This window comes from Ammospiza nelsoni, chromosome 2 (genome assembly GCF_027579445.1).
Source record: "Ammospiza nelsoni isolate bAmmNel1 chromosome 2, bAmmNel1.pri, whole genome shotgun sequence".
NCBI lineage: Eukaryota > Metazoa > Chordata > Aves > Passeriformes > Passerellidae > Ammospiza > Ammospiza nelsoni.
Window position 1 is genome coordinate 71,777,726 of NC_080634.1, and position 18,396 is coordinate 71,796,121.

General features: G+C 34.5%; 1 protein-coding gene and 1 long non-coding RNA gene across 4 annotated transcripts in view; both read right to left on the reverse strand.

Moving 5' to 3' along the window:
• Positions 1–1,411: 1,411 nt before the first annotated feature.
• Positions 1,412–1,878, reverse strand: LOC132087317 (uncharacterized). The gene is made up of 2 exons (XR_009420498.1): positions 1,761–1,878; positions 1,412–1,610 (listed from the first exon to the last, which is right to left on the reverse strand). It is a non-coding gene; the product is annotated as an uncharacterized LOC132087317 (long non-coding RNA).
• Positions 1,879–7,252: 5,374 nt separating this feature from the next.
• RBM26 (RNA binding motif protein 26) overlaps positions 7,253–18,396 on the reverse strand; it is a 47,102-nt gene continuing 35,958 nt past the window's right edge. For all 3 annotated transcript variants that reach the window (XM_059493336.1, XM_059493335.1, XM_059493337.1), the window contains 4 exons: positions 15,778–15,987; positions 14,007–14,093; positions 11,099–11,212; positions 7,253–8,045 (listed from right to left, as the gene is read on the reverse strand). In XM_059493336.1, the coding sequence (XP_059349319.1) occupies positions 7,956–8,045; positions 11,099–11,212; positions 14,007–14,093; positions 15,778–15,987 (501 nt within the window). In that variant the 3' untranslated portion in view covers positions 7,253–7,955. The remainder of the gene's footprint in view (positions 8,046–11,098; positions 11,213–14,006; positions 14,094–15,777; positions 15,988–18,396) is intronic.

The window sequence follows — 18,396 nt, forward strand, 5'->3', positions numbered from 1 at the left end:
TTACTACATTATCACTTAAGTAACCTGCTGTGTCAAGCACAGAGCATGGGCAGGAGTGATCAGCCATGGTCCTCTCTGATCCTGGTGCAGAACAAGGCTATTTATGAGAACATTTTTCACAACTTAGTCCGGGCCATCAAAGAGTTAATACTGCTTTATATAGAAAATTAATTCTTGAAAAACAGAAATTATTTCACAGAAAGATTCAAATGCTAAAAACTAGCTCAGTATTTGTTAATTCAGGGTGACTCCAGAGAGTAATTCATAAGCTTCTAAATTAATATTTTTAAGGAGGTCATAAAATGTGAACTTTAGTAACTGCTACAGCCAATCAAGGTGCCATCAATCTTGCCTTAGACTACTAACACACTAGTAATTACCTACTCAAATTACTTTAAAAGTTTAACAAAAGCTTATCTACAGACAGTATTGTAGCATGATATACTGCCATTTTAAAAATGGTAGTGTACTGAATTCTCCTGGTTAATCTTTATAGTCCAGATTCAAATTTCTGTAACTTACTCTCTATTTATTCTGTGTTTTTCTGGTAAACTGACTTCAAAAAATTCAATATATGGTAGATTTCCAGAGAAAAGCCACTAAAGAGCAAAGACCTCAGTCTTTGCTCAAAGACTCAAAGCCCCAAAGACCTCAGTCCTTTTTAGTAGAGAAAGGATTACAGAAAACAAGGATGGAAAAGAAATAGTACTTACTTTAAATTCACTTGAAAGGATGTTTGGACACAGCTCAACACAGAAACTGAAGAAATAAATATATTTTAAATTATTTTAATATTCTAGTTATTAGAACATAAATTTAGTGAAGACATGCAGACATGCAAATAATATTGTGAGAATTCACCAGTACAAAACTGCATGTACAAAGAGAACTAACCTATTGAAACTTAACAAGGTCTAATATGACTTACACTCCTTAATTTTCCATTATATATTGACAGGAAAAAGTGCTCTATATAATTCTGTTGTACTGCCAACATCCTTACATTACTTCTAATAGAAAACTTATTTTGTAATTCGGGTCAGGCACCAAGTCTGCTGACCAGCACTTTGCTTATTCCACCATATAGGCTACAGCTATTGCTTTTTGCTCTTTAATCTCACATTTTCAGTAACAGAATACTCTCACAGATAAATCTGGCTACATCACATTAATAGATCTAAATACACAATACACAGGGAATTGCTTCTGGGAACAAAGAATTCCAAATCCTAAACAATAAAAGTTTTCTAAAGTAAATTATTATCACAGAGAAAGCAGATAGAAAAATATAATTAAAAACTGTATTAAAAATACTCTTTGATTTCCTATTTAATGGGTAGAAAGATCACACAGGGGATGTATGATTTTAAACATTACCCAATATCTCTCTCAGAGCAGCAGTGGATAAATGTTTATAATCTATGAGATCAGAAAGCAAAGAAATATTCATGATAAATAAAACCAAGTAATTTTTACAACCAGAATTCCTCTTCTCTCAATCACTTCTGGTAAGTAAGGTTTCCTTCTTTAGTTGAATTCAAAGACACTGACTCCTTGGAAGTCTTGCAGCATTTTGTGATGTTTATCCACAGGTGCTGATACAGTGGCCCCTTTCAAGAGAAAAGGAGAGAATATAATAATCTCCACATAGCTGATTTTGTGAGTTAGGAGTGTAACAAAATCTGTGGTGCCTCAGCACTTTTTGACATTGCACTAATGACTGAAAGAGAATAGAAAACAACACAGAATGAGTTACATACATGTCCTGCATGGTGTTGGCCTATATATGATTTGTGTGCATGGGCATTGCACTCTGAGCTCCAAGTGCTCCACTGCACACTCAGTGTTCCAATGCATGGGCTACCAGCAGCCTCCTGGTGCACCCAGGCAAGACTGCAGGAGACAGTGAATGGGTGCAGAAGGATCAGCAAGTATTCCACATCACAGCTGAAAAATTGTTTTGGGTAATTACAGTGCACCAGTTGGAGGAGCTACAGTAGTAATTATTTGATGTATTTCAGATGAGTCTACCATAAAGCAAGTATAACTGGCTACAGTGGTGGAGTTTATTCAAACTATGTTAGGCTGGTGATTTCTTTTGTAGTTTGTATGAAAACTCAATGTTTGCCATTTCTGTCCACCTCCACTTTCCAGCAATAAGTTTTAGCTTTCCCTATGCCAGAGCACAAACACATGCTTAAAAGATTAATTCTTACAAAAATCTTTGACAAACAGGATGAAGCTACCCAAAGTTTTCTATAAGTTCAAATGCAGTCTATCACACCTAATTCAACTCCCAGAGCAGAAAAGGCAACAGATACATGCCTTTTGCAACACAGAAACATTCTTCTGTTTTATTCAGATTTAAACACCCGGAGTCATGTTTTATCATTGGTACCTAAATCCAGAGAGATACTTTGTTTCAGTTCACACGCACAGGATTTCTGCTGACATAGATGAGATGTATACAGGTTTTTGCAAGAAATGCAAATATTAGCATGAGAACTGAAACAGGAAAAATATCACTGAAGTGTTAAAATGGGAGCAACTTCCCAGCTTTTGTTTCACTTGTGTAGCCATAGTGCCCTCTAGCAGCCGAAAGAGAAAATACAAGGCTTTACCTCGAGAAAAAAACCCAAAAAAACCAAAAACCACACACACGAAATCAAAAGTGAATTTGTTTTTTTGGGGTTTTTATATTTTTCTTTTTTTTTTTTTTTTTTTTCAAGCAGAAAAAGGACAGTTTGCAAATGAGAGGAAGAACTTTGCTTCATGTAAAAACAAGGTACTTTAATGGAAAGGACACATCTTGGCTTCTATGTAGCAGAGCTCTGCAGAACGGGGAAGCTCTATAAAAATGAGGGGTTTTACCCTAAAGGCATTTCTGTGCCTCAGGAGATCTCAGCTACACTATACAAGCACTAGCAACATGCACCTGACTTTAGCAAAAGGATACAGATTCTTACCTGCATAGATCAACACACATTTCTGCAAAGTCCTTTTTTCTCTTTGGCTCAAATATCTTTATTACACAAAATTTTGTGCAAGACAAAGAACAAATTATGACCTTTAAAAGCTAAAAAACTTGTCATTTCCCTAGAGAGCAAATTATTGGGTCATAGAGCTGGGACATATCCTGTCTGGCTGCAGACTAACACAAAAACATTTTTGAGAAGCTAGTGTTTCTGTTCTTTTTAAACTAGGTTTAAGAAACAGAAGCCATTCTTCAGCAACTAGGAAAAGAACATCTGCACTGTTGAAGTTTTCAGGCCTGTAAACAACATTTCCGATTTCCAGTAATCTTCTGAGCTTGTCAGGAAATTACTTTCTCCTGGGAAAGAAAGTGCTTTTCTCCCTTTTCTTTGCAGATAAAGAGTGTACATTAGATGATATCAGAAGATCTTTTTAAAGAAAATTTTTACCCATCAAATTACTACCAAAAAATTTATGTACATCTGCAAGACAGAAAAAATAAAATAGTGTAAAAGAGTAAAAAGGCTATTCTACCCTCTCTGTTTCCAAGAGGTCAAAATGAAACAAATAGGTCTACTGCAGATGTTTTTCAGAAAAATGAATTTTGAAGAGTATATGTCTCAAACTTTTTTCTTTTATTTGCTGATAAGAAAATATTAAAATCCAGTTCATCAACTAGACCAGACAGATTTGCTAAATATGGTATTCCACTCTTTGGCAGAGAAAGGTGAGAAACTGAATTAATCTGTTCTGCTAACAAAGCAAGAAGAATATTGGAATTCAAGAATTAAAACTATAATATCAAAATTACTACACTATACCACAGGGTCAGATGAGATGATTTTCAAAGACATCAACTGGTCTCAGGATTACAAGCTTACTGCAAGAAGAAGAAAAAAACATTAATCTTCACTCAAGCCAAGAACAAAGAACAACCATTAAGTTTTAGCATTAACACATATAGAAGGATTTTAAAAATAATTATCTATTAGGAAAAATAGATTGTATGGGTAGTATAGGTGGTATGTTCTTGAAATCGTTCTCATTAGATTTCCCACTAGATCTCAACAGAATTCAAATAAAGATTGAAATCACCGAAGTCTATTTTTGTTGTATTTTTGATGTCCTCAGAGTAAAAACATGGTTCAGAATAAAACATGCAGAGGCATATTTAAATAAAAAAAACTTAAAAGACTGCAGTATTTAGAAACCTATGCAACAAGCACACTAGTGCATTTAAAAAGGTCTACATTGACCTCTTTACAGAGTCCACAAAAACTAAAGGTTCATCTGCCCCAAGGATAAGTTTACAGATATATTTGCTCATTATAGAAAGATGAAGCTTTCTTCTTTTATCTTGATCAAGAACGTTTACTTTGTCTGACTTAACAGGTTCATTTGAAAGTAATCAAGTGCTGTAACACCAATACAGTAAGATACAGCTCCAGTCAGACCACTGTGATGAATAATAAAATTTTTTTCAAATATCACTTGTTTTCCCAGAAACCCCTCAAATTTCTGTTATTTGTTCCAGTTGCTCTAAATTTTTTCATTGTAACTTACTGTCTTAGTTGTAATAAATATAAGTAATACAGGATTAAATCTGACTATATCTTCATTAGTTGCAACATAAAATAAAAAGCAAATTTGAATTAGTCAACGAGGTGTTTCATTGAAGGTCTCTACCCATTTATATTACTCCGTGTGTTTGTACAACTGTAGTGCATGACTGGTCTTAAGAGAAGGAAAAATATGAACAGTTCTGGCCATAAATATTATTTCAAAGATTTATTCTTGTTAATCTACTGTTCTGTAGAGATTGTAATATAGTCTGAATTACTGATTGTCTTTACTTCAAATGCTTTGTAGTTCAACCAAATCCAGTTTTAAACAATATTGCCATTGAACTGCACGTCAGCTCACATCTTACCTAAGTCCTTTAGCATCCAAGTGGAAAATCATATACTTCTTCAATGTTATCTTTTATTCCATGGAAATTTTGAAAAGCTGTATTGAGGAAAACCAAGCCAGCAGGATGTTTGGTTTGTTGACTGAAACAAGGATGCTGCTCCAGGTGACAAAAGATTTCACTATAAGCTATGTTAATAAGGATCTGACTGAACTGAAGTGACAAGCATTGGCTAAGGTAGCAGCAAAAAGATGGAGGGAAGAGCAGGGCTAGTCAAGGAAGACAGAGCAAGCCAACAAGAAATCAAATGAAGAAAATAATTTGACAGTGATAGAAAACTGTATAGAATTCAGACTGTAACTGGGACACTGTATTCTTATACTGAATGTCACACAGCCACAGATTGGTTTTGACTGGGGTTGGTTTTAAAATGAGAATAAGCCAAGCCATTCTGATCCAGGTGCTTTTCAACCACTCAGAATGTCACAAGGTAACAGCAGGGAACAAAATACACAGCAGTAGAAAGTTTGCAGAAGGAAGGCAATAAAAAGAATTTTAAAAGGTTTCCTCCTTTGCAGGGTGTAAAGTTTCAGTGAAATGAATCTTGGATGGATGCATTACCAGGCTGAATTCAAAACAAGCAGGCAAACTTGGAACCCAAGTTTTCAAATTGTAAGATACAGCAACTTCAGGTGATTTGTAAGAAGCACCTGTGTAGTAAATACACTTATAGTTGGTGGTAGCTTGTGTTGAGTGACTGCAGTGAAAAGGCAGGTCTGAAAAACAAAGCATGCATCACAAACACTTTATGGAGCATGGACAGTGTTTCACTGTGCTGTACCTGTTCTGTAAGACAACACACAAAAAAATCTCCACATTGTGGATTGTCAATTTGGCCCCCTCCAAATGTACTAAATTAAATAAATAAGTAGGAAAGCTTGCACTTAATTCAGTGAATTAGAACAGCTCATTCAGAGCACTGGATAAAAACTTCCTTAAAATATTTTATTTTGCCCGAAATTCACTGTAAAAGGAAATCAATATTCCAAATACAATTCCTTACGGCAAAATTTAGAACTTAGTGTAACAAGCACGGCAGTCAATTGTGACATTTCAATGTGAAACTAGGACTGTACAAAAATTTAAGTGCATGTTTTTTGCAACAAGGTATGCATACACATCAGGACAGAGGGGAAAATCAAACAAAAAGCTCAAAAAAAAAAAAAAACCCAACAAAAAACCACAGGATCCAGTTCTTGAAATCCCTTCAAATAACTGAAAAGCACAAACAAAAATTCTACAGCTGGAACTCTTGTCTCTAGAATGCTACTACATCTACTTTCCTCCATTCTACTTTGGAATTGAAAAAAAAAAAAAAAAAAAGAAGGACATGACTAATACCCATTCTACCCCTCTTTCCAGCAAAAGACAAAAACATGGACTAAAGAAAACACCCTATTAACTGAAGTACTACCACAAAATCACAGAATATTCCAAGTTGGAAGGGACTCACAAGGATCATCGAGTCCAACACTGAAGTGAATGGTGGTACAGGCTCATATCCATCTATCTGATAAGTAAGACAGTGGTATTATGATGCACTCGTTAATGAATTAATGAGGGGAAAAGATTAAATGAAAACAACACCCCACCAACTCCCTTCAGAAAAAAAACAAAACCCAAGAATTTAATACTTAACATGGGTTTCCTTTTGAAACCAGTCCAGTAAAATGCCACTAAGTAGAAATAAGACCAAGTCTTCCTGAGAAGTCCTTTACTTGCAAAAGAGTAGGCAGTTCCCCTTCCTAAGAAGCAACTTCAGACCTCATATACCAGAAAGACCAGCTAGAAAGAGCCAATGAAGACTTTCTGTAGAGTACACTAACATTTCACCTATTTTTGAATGGTGAATATGTGCTATAGTGTGAACACAGGGTTTTCCATGTGCTTCATTTGAAATGAAAAAAAGTAATCATAAAAACACAAGAATATAAAAAATGCGTAAGTTGTGTACCCAAATGTTTAGACTATTACCTACTAAGTATTGAGATTCTCCTCACATATTTTTCTAAATTGTATTTCAGTACTGCATGTAATTTTTGTGGCATCAAACTTTCTTCTAGAGTTGCCCAGTGCAAGATATATATAAAAAATTCCTTATTGTTGAGGGTACTATTCTATTTAAGATTTGACTTGCATCACTTCAACTTCAGAACATCCAAAAGTTTTTATGAAGAGTACACCATGGGTTAATGTAGATAAAACACGATTGAGATTGGTTTCATATATTCACTATTATTTTAGTGTAAGTGATAGTGATTCAAGCTCCTTTTGTGAACATGGGGGTGGGGGTTGCCATCTGGAATGGTCTTTTCTCTTTTTTTTCTTTTTTTTTTTTTTTTTCATCATGAAGGACCATTGCCTTAGCTTTTTTGGTTATTGCTTTTTTTTTTTCTTTTTCTTTTTTTTTTTTAAGACCATTCCATTTCTTTATTTTTTTAACATCTTAAAGTCATAAGGACTTATATGCAAAGCAGTCATACACTTTATCATTAAAACCCATAGGTAAAATACGTACACAAATCCAACAAAAGGCTAGTACATAGTAAAGCCTAAGCATACTACTATGCAATATTATGAATACATAACTTTAGAGACTTCAGTTTAGTACTGTTATCTATTCATTTCTGAAAACATTCACAAAGATTTTAAATGCAAATTTTCATTCCGTATCTGGAATAGAACAAAAATTATCTATGTTATAACAACTTCTGGTCATTTGTGTTTGACCAATTCAGTAAATTACAAAGAACCCAAAGAATTCTGTAACTTTCTGTAGAACTATGTAATAAAAACATTGCATATGTTCCTAGTATGATGTCTTTAGCAATCATTTACAGAAATGTAACTCAAACATCAATCTCTCAAAATGTATAACCGACCAGCTGCTTTTTAATCTATATCTGAATCCAACTTCATCACAAAACCCCTTTTAATACAAAGATGCAGAAGTACATTAGGTAATACTAATGCAACACAGGCGCAGCTCTAGCATTGTCGTTGATCAGTTGAATCATCTTCTCCATGAACGAGATTCATTCTCCTCTTCCTCTTCATCATCATCTTGAAGCAATGAGTCATCCACCAAAGATTCTTCCTGAAACTTCAAGAGAAAAATGTGATAACCATTATATCAAAAAATGTTAAAAATCAAAAGGCAAAATATGAACCTCTGGCACTTGCACTTTAATAGAGAAGAAAATTTGGTTGTGAATAGGTAAACATTAATGCTTTCAATAAAGTACACTGATATATATGTCTTATGTAGATATATTACTAAATGGCAAATGAAACCTTTTTCAATAGACTTCAAGATGACCATGACATACGCACCTCATCCTTAAACAGCTCTTCTGATTCTTCAGCATATCATTCATGTCCAAGCTGCTATATGAAACTTAATATGCTATAGTGAAAACTAATGTTTTTTTGCATGTTCACAGTATCTACATCTATTTTCATCCAAGCGCTTAAATGCACATGTTCCACAATATCAAAAAGGCTGAATCTGGGATTTTTTGATTTTGACAGCTTAATCAAGATTGAAATCAATATAAAAATTTAAACTAGGCAGGGAGACAGGTATTTAGAGAAATTCAGACTCACTGTATTAGTATATTCTCAATTCTGTTCTGTAAGATAGTAACTTGACAGACTTCAAAGCCTTTGAATGTAAGTTGATTTAATTTCTATCTACATATAGACATAGAGGTGTATATAAACTATCCTATCTTGGAAATTTTTTGACCATCACCCCTAACACAGCAAACTCTGCTATGCTAAAGAAAGGAATAAAACACAAGGATGTCTTTCCCTAGCAAATCTGCCCAGCTGTTAGACAGCTGCTGTGTTCTTATTTATTCTTTGTGTCTAAGGAATGGTAGTTTTTTTGCTACAGTATTTCCAAATTTAGCAAGAGGTGTGAAGGTTGATTTGAAAAATTATGAAGTCTTCTGAGAGAGAAACTACTATCTTCATTAGTCTTGCATATGGAAAGAACAGTTTCAAAAGGAGCTCTGTTAACTCCTTACCTGTCTATCAATGTATGCCTGCATAGTCTGACCCTGACTAAAACACAGAAGCTTTCTGAGGACTTAGATTCTTTCCCGGTATTCCCCGATGTTCAGTGAGCTAAAATACAACACTGCAACAGTCAAAGAGGAGTAGTCCTGGGCAGTGCACAGCGCAGAACTCTACAGAGCACAAGAATGAGTGTAGTACAGATGATCAAAAAGCCAGGCTTCCACAGAGAGGAACAACTACAGGGAGATATAGTAACTGAGGGGAACTATGACAGTGTCCCTGCATGTTAAGTATCATGAAGTGAAGAGAGAACATGTAGGTGGCAGATCCAATAGAACAATATTTATTCAGGGCAGACATAGTTGAACACTAGCATTTCTTAATACAGGACATTACAGATGATACTCAGATTCTAAAGAAACCAGCTAAACTAATACAATAAACACATGTCAAGGCCTTTTAACTACAAGGACATCATATCTCTGACTCAAGAGGTCCCTCAACTGCAAACCCCTGACGATTAAAAGTTTATCTCTACTTACACATTTTATACTCTTCTTAGGAGTCAACTGTTGACTCAGCAGAGTCAACTTTTTTGTTAGGCACCCAGGTGTAGAACATAGGCATCTAGGAATACCAGATGCTTTTATAATTAGCTGCCTAATCACCAGGGATTTTCTAAAGTGCTCAAGTCCGAAAGACTGAAGAAAAACTTTCTCATGCGCTTACAACTGCTGCTATAAAACAAATTAAGTAAGTAGCAAGCAGACAAAACCCATGAAGAGCTAAGGCTTTTCATCCAAGTTCAACTCCTAGGTATTTTCCACAAGAATAATTAGCTAAGGGAGTTAAAAGACAAATCTCTCTGTAGTTCACCTACCAATGAATCTGTACATTCCTTCCTTTACTCTGCTGAAATGTTTGCCTATCCCTGCATGCCCTTCCTTCACTACAAAAAAAGTCTCAGTGAAGTGGCTACTAAAAGATACCTCTCAAAAATGCAGACTCCTTGCATCAACACACTGCTGTTGATCTTCCAAGGCAGTACTTCCCTGAAGGAGATGTGACAAAATACCTACAATGCTCTGAAGATTCCATAATATAGTCTCTTGTTCACTCACAGCTCATGACCATCTGACAACGCTTGAGGTTTGCGTACATGAGGAAAGTAGCACTCAGTAAACTGGAGCGCACAAATGCATCTATCTTCAACTGGCACACAAAAAACAAACTGGCATTTTTGGAGACAGGAAGCCAGCAGACAAAGTGAAAAAAACAGAAAATGAACACCACCAATGTAAGAAAACTAACCAAATTTGGTTGTATCAAAGCAAACCTGTGAAGCTGCTTCTAAGGTAGATCCACCAAAAGGCCACAGGAAAAAGATGCAGACAAAATATTGTCATCAAGTAAGTTAAAGTGCACTTCAACTTTTCTGTGCCAATTATGTGGATACAGTTAACTGACAGTAAATAAATTTGGAAAAAGATTGCTTGACTTTATACCCAGGTGACATTTATTTTTCTGAATTCACAAACATAGGTATTTTGAGTGTAATGAGTTAGACTGCATCAATACATATTGCCCCACTATTCCTACATTAATCAATTAGGATTATTTGGACAAGGCTTTAGTATCTCTTATGGACCATGATGAAAATTAACACTCAGCAAAGGTACTTCAGATCACTTCACTTTCAGTGAAGTCAAAAAATGCCCTGAATTACTCCTTCACCTGTATCCTCTGAGCCATATCCATAAAGTGAAATTAGAGTCTAAAATATGATCCTCTAAGAAATTAGTGCCAAAAGCAGATGGCACAAATCCATGTTTTGGACAAAATCATCAATCTCATGCAAGTTCAAACTTGCACCTTCCATTTTCTAGCTACATCCTCTAAAGTTTTTTGTTATGTAAGAAATTAAATATTTCTGCAAGCACAAGCAAAATATCTAGACTTCCAACACCCTAACCCCAAGAAATATATAGAAATCTATTTTCAGATATCAAAATGTGAGTTAGATTAAAAAATACAAGTATGAATCCACAGATAAATTTTAGTTTTGAAAAAGCTGTATTATTTCATCTTAAAAAAGAAAAATTAAAATAAAAAATAAAGAAAAAGCAAGCTTACTTCTTCTTCATCAGGTTCAGCTTCTTCTGTTTCAACAGCTGACATACTAGCAACAGGCTTGTTCCATGCCAACTTTAGCTCTTGTCCTTTGAAACGAGATCCATGAATTGCAGCCTAAAACAAGTTTAACTATCTTAGTTACACATGACTACAAAAGAAAGTCTAAGTTGCAATATGTTCATACTGAAGTACTGTTACTAGGTTAAATGAAACAACTTGATTCACTGCACATGCAATTCATACATCCTTTGAGGAAAATGATGAAAATACATTCAGAAGAAAATAAGCTTGGAAAACCATAAATCATTTTGTAATGCAGGTAACATACTGAACCAACACCTTCCTGGTTTTTAAGTATTATTTTGCTGGGTTCCTCACCTTTCAAAGAGAGACACAAAACTGTTAATGCATAACTTACTGGAAGAAGTAAGACATCCCTACAAATGATTTAACATATTTTTAAGAACCCAACAACCAAACAACTGAAAAAAGCCCCTCTGTGATTACAATTTAATCTACTGGAAAACGTTCCTGTAAAGCTGTTGTAATTGAAATGTAAAAATTTTTAACTTATGGGATATTCATGTCTTTCTAAGTACCAGCTGCATTAAGTGTCTGCTTTAGAAATAGTATGTTCAAATTAAAGTAACATGAATGAGCATAAATCAGTGTTAGCAACATTCCGAAATAACCGTCATGGTCACAAAAGATTTATAGTACAATCTGAAAGTACAGCATAATGTGAAATGTAGAAACAATTACATGTTCAATGACATCTGAACATGAATTGTGTAATATTAAAGTCCCCAGGTATAAATTTTAAATCTGTACATATAAATTTATGATAAATTTAAAAGATTCTATGCTTATTAAAATGCAGCTCAGGAGCTTTTTGTCCATGGTCTCATCACAATGTCACACAACTAGAATTTTTAAAAGTACTTATAAGTGACATTTAGGTCCAAAAACAACTTGTAATCTTTGGAAGAAATTACTACTACATAAAAATGCAACGTTTTACAACAGGGAATCTTCCTCTTCCTTCTAGGCTAGAACATACATGATCATAAAGTCTAGGTCTATTTTCATTTAAGAAGGTAAAATATTAGGTGCATTTACTTCACAATTTGCCTCAGCAGATGTTTTTAATGATTACCTTCTACAAATTCCCAAATTACCAGCCTTAATGCTTTAGTTGTAAACACAGATACTCCAATGGAAATACACTGAATATGTAAGAAAATCTTAAAGAAAATACAAATTTTCCTAGATTTAATTGAATCTAATCTTCATAAAATCTTCCTTTAAAAATGAAGGTGAAATTAGACACAAAGTCTAATCAAACACGAAGTTGACAGTTAAATGTTTTAATGCTCACTAAAACATGGACATCTCAAACACTGACCATGAATCCTGATCCTGATCCTTGTACTGAATCATACTTCATCTGGGACAAGTAAAGACTTTATTGGGATAGTCCACAAAAACAGATTATTGTTCTAGGTGACCTATTTTTATTTCCAGGGAAGCAGAACTTTCCCTCCACATTTAAGAGTATTTCTTATGTAAACTACAATATCAAAGAATATGAAACTGCAAAAGGAAGTACCCAATACCAGGAAGCACCAGAACTAAAATCCCAAGTTTAATTCAATTCATTTATGAATATACTAATTACAGTAGCTTTTATCTTTGAACAGAACTTTTGTTCACTGTTGAACTGTGTTCCTTCAATACAGCTGTACAATACTAGCTTTCCTCTATCAGTCAGTATCCACCATGTACCATTAATTGTACCTCCTTTTTTATATAAATACTATCTCCATACAGTTAGTGCTCATCATTCCTATAGCTAAGAGTTTCACAAACAAAACTAATTCTGTGTTTTTCTAAAAAATCTTTGGCACATGGATATCAAAATATCTAACCATAAATGATACTCTGAGCGTTCAAAGCTATTGTCCCCAGTGGTTAATGTGCATTGTAAATAGCAGTTTTTTCTGTCAATCACCTCACTGGTGTCTCAAGATGAAAAGAGAATAGTCTGGCCAGGTATGAAAACTGTGTTCAGGTAAACTCCACAAGATAAAATTTGTACAAAATATAAACATAAACTGAAATCTTTTCATACAGCAACACTGCAAATATGAATTCACTCTTGCTGTAGTCCCTACTATTTTCAGGATTACTCCATCCCAACAATGACACAAGGATTTTGAAGGAAAAAAAGCTTTTGTAGAACAAATATGTTCATTGATTTGTTCAGGATCACGTAATATACCTATATTATATGCCTATACCATGGACCAAGTAATGCAGGAGTCCTGCTGAGCCAAATGTATAAAGTTCTAATGGTCCAAATGTAATGATAGCAAATTATAATCTAAGTCAACTCTAGATTTTAGTTTCTAAAAGTTACTTCTGCAAACCTATGCTTCTGTAATTCCATAAATTTCTAAAAATACGCTAAAAGGGGGGAAAAAATATCAGATCAAATCCCATTTACAGAACCAGAGGTTTTTAGACAAAGGTAAACCAAACTGATCCCCAAATAAATATATAGGTTGACTCTGCAGGATGTCAGTGAAAATTACAGGTAGACTATGAGGGTACCAAGTCTTCAGGTGAAAAAAACTGGCAATTAAATGAAGATAAACCAAGACATCTAAATATAAATTCCTAAGTGTTTCTCTTAATTTCCCTCTTACATCCTGCACCTTGCTTTCCTATAAACTTAATTTCTTAAGTATTTCAGTGCCATAAGTTCTGACATTTGTGTTTAATTTACACTTTTGTGTCAATAGTTTTAAAATAGTTAACAGCATTACATTTAATCAAATACAGAAGTGTAACATAAACAGAAAGTATCTGAATGCTGCAGTGTACTATCAAGAAAGACTATACTCACAGCTTCAGCTTCTGCTCTTGTTTTAAAAGTAATCACCGCATGGAGAGAAGAGTCATCTATCTGGCAATCTTCAATTTCACCATATTGCTTTTGATAAATAAACAACAACAAAAAAAAGTTTAGTAAAATAGTTCTCCCACCCCTAAAAATGCAGTCCTAAATAAAATGTCATTAAAAAAAACGTAGAAAACTAGAACAGTGTACACTTCAGTCTAAATGCCAGAGTACTAGTCCTAGACAAGAACAGAGTTACTTGTACTTGCACTTCTAAACCATCAAAGTGCTCTCGTCTCTGGATTTCCCAATTCCTATAGGTATGAGGTAAAAATATTATAGAAACAGGCTGCTCTGCTTCGGTATTTCTCTTCAGATTAGAAAGATGGGATCTTGAAATTATTACATTAGTCTATTATGAAATTATTCCACAGAAATATTTCTACAGGAGCTGCAGAAAAAGTTTGAAAACTTTACTGTATTTCAGCATCTTAATAAAATGACTTAGCTATTAATGGTCACAATGGTACTGCTAACTTTGATACTGCCATCACTGTAAGCTGCAAAGACCAACAAAAAAACACATCTGTGCAAGTGGACTGCACTCCTGATGTGCAGAGGACTGTGGTTTCACATCACAAAATCAGCAATACAGCTCAGAGCATTTCCAATGGAATTTTTAGCAAGTTTAAAACATCAAACTAGCAACCTGCAAAACTGAGTAATTAATTTTTTTTCTCAGTTATCCTACTAACACTGAATGGATTTGTCTTTGTTTATGTTACTAAGATTCTTTTTGATTAATATTTTTGCTTGTTAAAGACAGTAAGGTTCCTATACAAAGAGAAACAGGTCCTTGTTTGATTTTTTTTTCAAAGCCTCTTGCATGACTGCCTGACAAGAAATATTAAGTACACTGACTGGAGTAGAATTTAGGGACTAACTGGCTCCTAGACTTCTCCCTTCAGAAAGGACCACTGCAATTGAATGCTGGGGAAAAAACCCCAAACAAATAAAGAGGGTTGCACAGATGGAGATTCACATGATATTCTTAGCATTTATTCCACAAAATAAACAAATTTGCTTTTGTTGTACTCTTTTTTTCAATTGGAGGAGAAGTGGTTTTATAAATTTATGTTGAGTTTTCACTATTACATTTGCAAACAAAAATTTGCTAAAAAATTATGTATGCCAACTTATCATTTTTTAGACTGAAAATAGAAAAAAAGTAGGAAAATATCTGACTTCTTAAGCTCAAGTATATGATCAGACAGAAATGTTTCGATGCCTTTTCAAGATGTACACAATTTTTACTCTGACTCTTAAACTCAGAAATTTGGGCAAAGGTATGGAAAATGTTTGAAGAAAATTTCTGTTAAGCACCTGTTAAGGTACTTCCACAAAGACAGACTGACTTCAGGTACTGAAAGTGTGCCAACAAATCTTTGTTCTCACCACCCCTTCAATTATTTTATCTTTTTGTACCTAAAAAAGTGTAAAAAATTTACATTTGTAAATAAATGTAAATAAATATTATAAGCCATTTGTCTTTGTAAGAAAAAAAAAGCCTTGTAAATGCTATGTGATTAGAGCTATAACTAGTTGAAGCAATCGTGTATTTTTCCTGTTTTACCTTTTCCTACTGCTTCCTCTGCATATTATGCTAAAGATTCATTCCCAGACAATATTTCCAGATGAACTGAATCAGGTGAAAATAAGTGATTCAATGGAAAGACGTTATCCAAAGGAGAAAGAAAAGAGCGCAGTTGTGACATACCGCAAAATGCGGCAGAAGATCTTCCCTGTCGCTCTCGGTGAAGGCGGAGATCTCCAGCGCCCGGGGCCGATGATCCACCACGGCGTGCACAGGAACCCCCCTGCCCCTGCCGCGGCCCCGGATCCCTCTGCCTCTGCTGCGCGCCGCGCCCCGGCCTCTGGCGTGAACCCCTCTGCCGCGCACTGAGGAGAGAATGCCCCGCTTGGCAGCCTGCGGTGTGCACACGGAACATTGACGGGTTAAAATTCACAGTCTGCATGTTTAGACAGAATTAACAAACACATATATACTGACGTTTCCTAAAAACACATCCCTAAGAAAGCCCCAGAAAGAACAGTTTGCAGGTCTGAAAATAACAGAAGGTGAACATTTAAGTAACATTCAAAAGCTAATTATCTAAGGGTCAATTATTACCAGACCAATAATAGGATGGAAATAGGAAACAAGAACCAGGTATCAAAAGAGCCCTTATCTGTGAAGATTAATTCCTCATAGGAAAAAAACAACTGCTGCATAAAATTTCATTATCAAAATTTCTTGTTATGGTGTCTAGCTACTTAATTAGTCTCTTTATTTTATTAATTTGTCTCTGAAGTTTAAGCAAGACCTTTATTCTGACCAGAATTATTGCAGCTTAAGAGCTTTTGGCCACAGGACTGTGAGATGCAAAACAAAGGCTTCTAAAGGGGCATCTACAAGGACAAAGTATTCAATGAACACTTGGCTCTAGGTACTCAAAAATTTCCATTTCCACAGTACCTGTGTACCCCTTCTAAAGAACTAGCATATGCTCTTCAAGAACTATCAAAAGGCTAATGACAGGGACAGCCATTTAAAAAAATAAATTCAAAAAGTTACTTTAAGCTTTGAAAGACCGCTTTCAGGTATCTAATTTCAATGTTTACAGCAAGAAAACACACCTTTTTGAACCCAAATACATCTGCCATAGGAATCAAATGTTAAATGAAATCACCACACTTTTAATAAATCCTACAGTGTTTACAAACTCAAGCAGTGATGGCACTACTTTAATCCATGTCAGTGCTGCCACCCATGAAGAGATGATTTTCTTATGGCTTGATTCATTAAATTATTCAGATAATTTTACAATAGTATCTAGTTTGCTTTTTAGTTTTTTATAAACATAATCCTGAGGCGCTTGGGTTTTCTGAGTTTTGCTCTTTGTTTGGGGTTTTTTAAGCATTTTAAAATGTTTAAGTGAGTAATTCAGGGCATGCTGACTCAACAAACAAGCTGTAAACTACTTGGATTTTCTTTCAGTAAAGTCAGGGTCACCTGGAACAGAAAAACAGGTTATGAGTCAAAGAAACAACACATTAAATATTGTGGGAGTCAAAGCCACGAGCATAATGTGTAAATAAAAGTTTTTAGAAGAATTTTTAAGAATACTTAAAAATCAAACAAACATCAAGGGAAAAAAACCCCATATGCCTCTTGTAATCTGGGCAAGGGATATATTTCATGCTGTTCCCTGAAACATAAGTGTGCATTACTGATGAGCCTGTTTTTCTCCATCTACTTCTGTTGGTATTTGTTAAAGGCTTCAGAAAATTCATTTAAATATTACTGTCCTGAAAGAGCTCTTTTTTACCTAACTCAAACCACAAACAGACTTAGAGATAGAGTAAGATTAGTGCACTCAGCTATGATGTAACTTTATCTTAAACGTGCACCTACTTTTCCTAATTCACATGTCATTCAATTCACTTGTTTTGTGAGATGCAGAATTTATAAACAAGCTTTCAGTACACTTATACAGCATTACTCACATAAGCTTTTGTACCATCTCTATTCAATTGGCTTGACTTATTAGCAAAACTATTTTCACAATTACCAAAGCTGCATAACAACTTAGTTTTAAAGGATTTAATGCAACTTGGCCACACATATGTGCACTGTATTCATGTGCAGTAATACACAAACTTCATTAAGACAAGAGCGTTTTAAGTGACACAGCAGCCCTGCTTAACAGCAAAAAGAAATAAGATTATCAAGTGATTTCAAGTAGATATTGCAAGAAAGTGCAATGTAACTATAAATACCACTCACAGTATTTATAGTGTCTCAAAACTAGACACACATATAAAGAATTTTGTACAGCCATCTCAATTTTTTTTTCAAATTAAATACTTGAAGAAAAAATTGTGTGTTTACACAATGAATACTTCTTCAAACACTTCTGTTAACTTCTGTTAAGTTCTCCTCTTGAAACCAACACTGTAATAATATTATTTTTGGCATCTCGGGCTTTTTGATTAATCTCATTAAAAGGATGCTAACACTTAGGAACAAAAGATTAGGCAGTATTTCTTAACTTGCCTGGGTCAAACACAAAACGACCTTCAAGCAACAATTTAAAAACACTCCACATTCTCAAGAAAGCATTAATACCCACAAATCTATAAAATATCATGTCATCTAAATAGTTACAGAATTTAAACAGATTAGCAATTGCAATTAGAGACAATACTATTTCTCAATTCCACTGCAATAGAGAAAGTGTGTTTTTAAAACATTATTGCTAAATGTCTCCATCTACATTCAACTTAATAGTGCACTCTGGATAAAATAGTTCATGATACAATATGCAAGCTAATA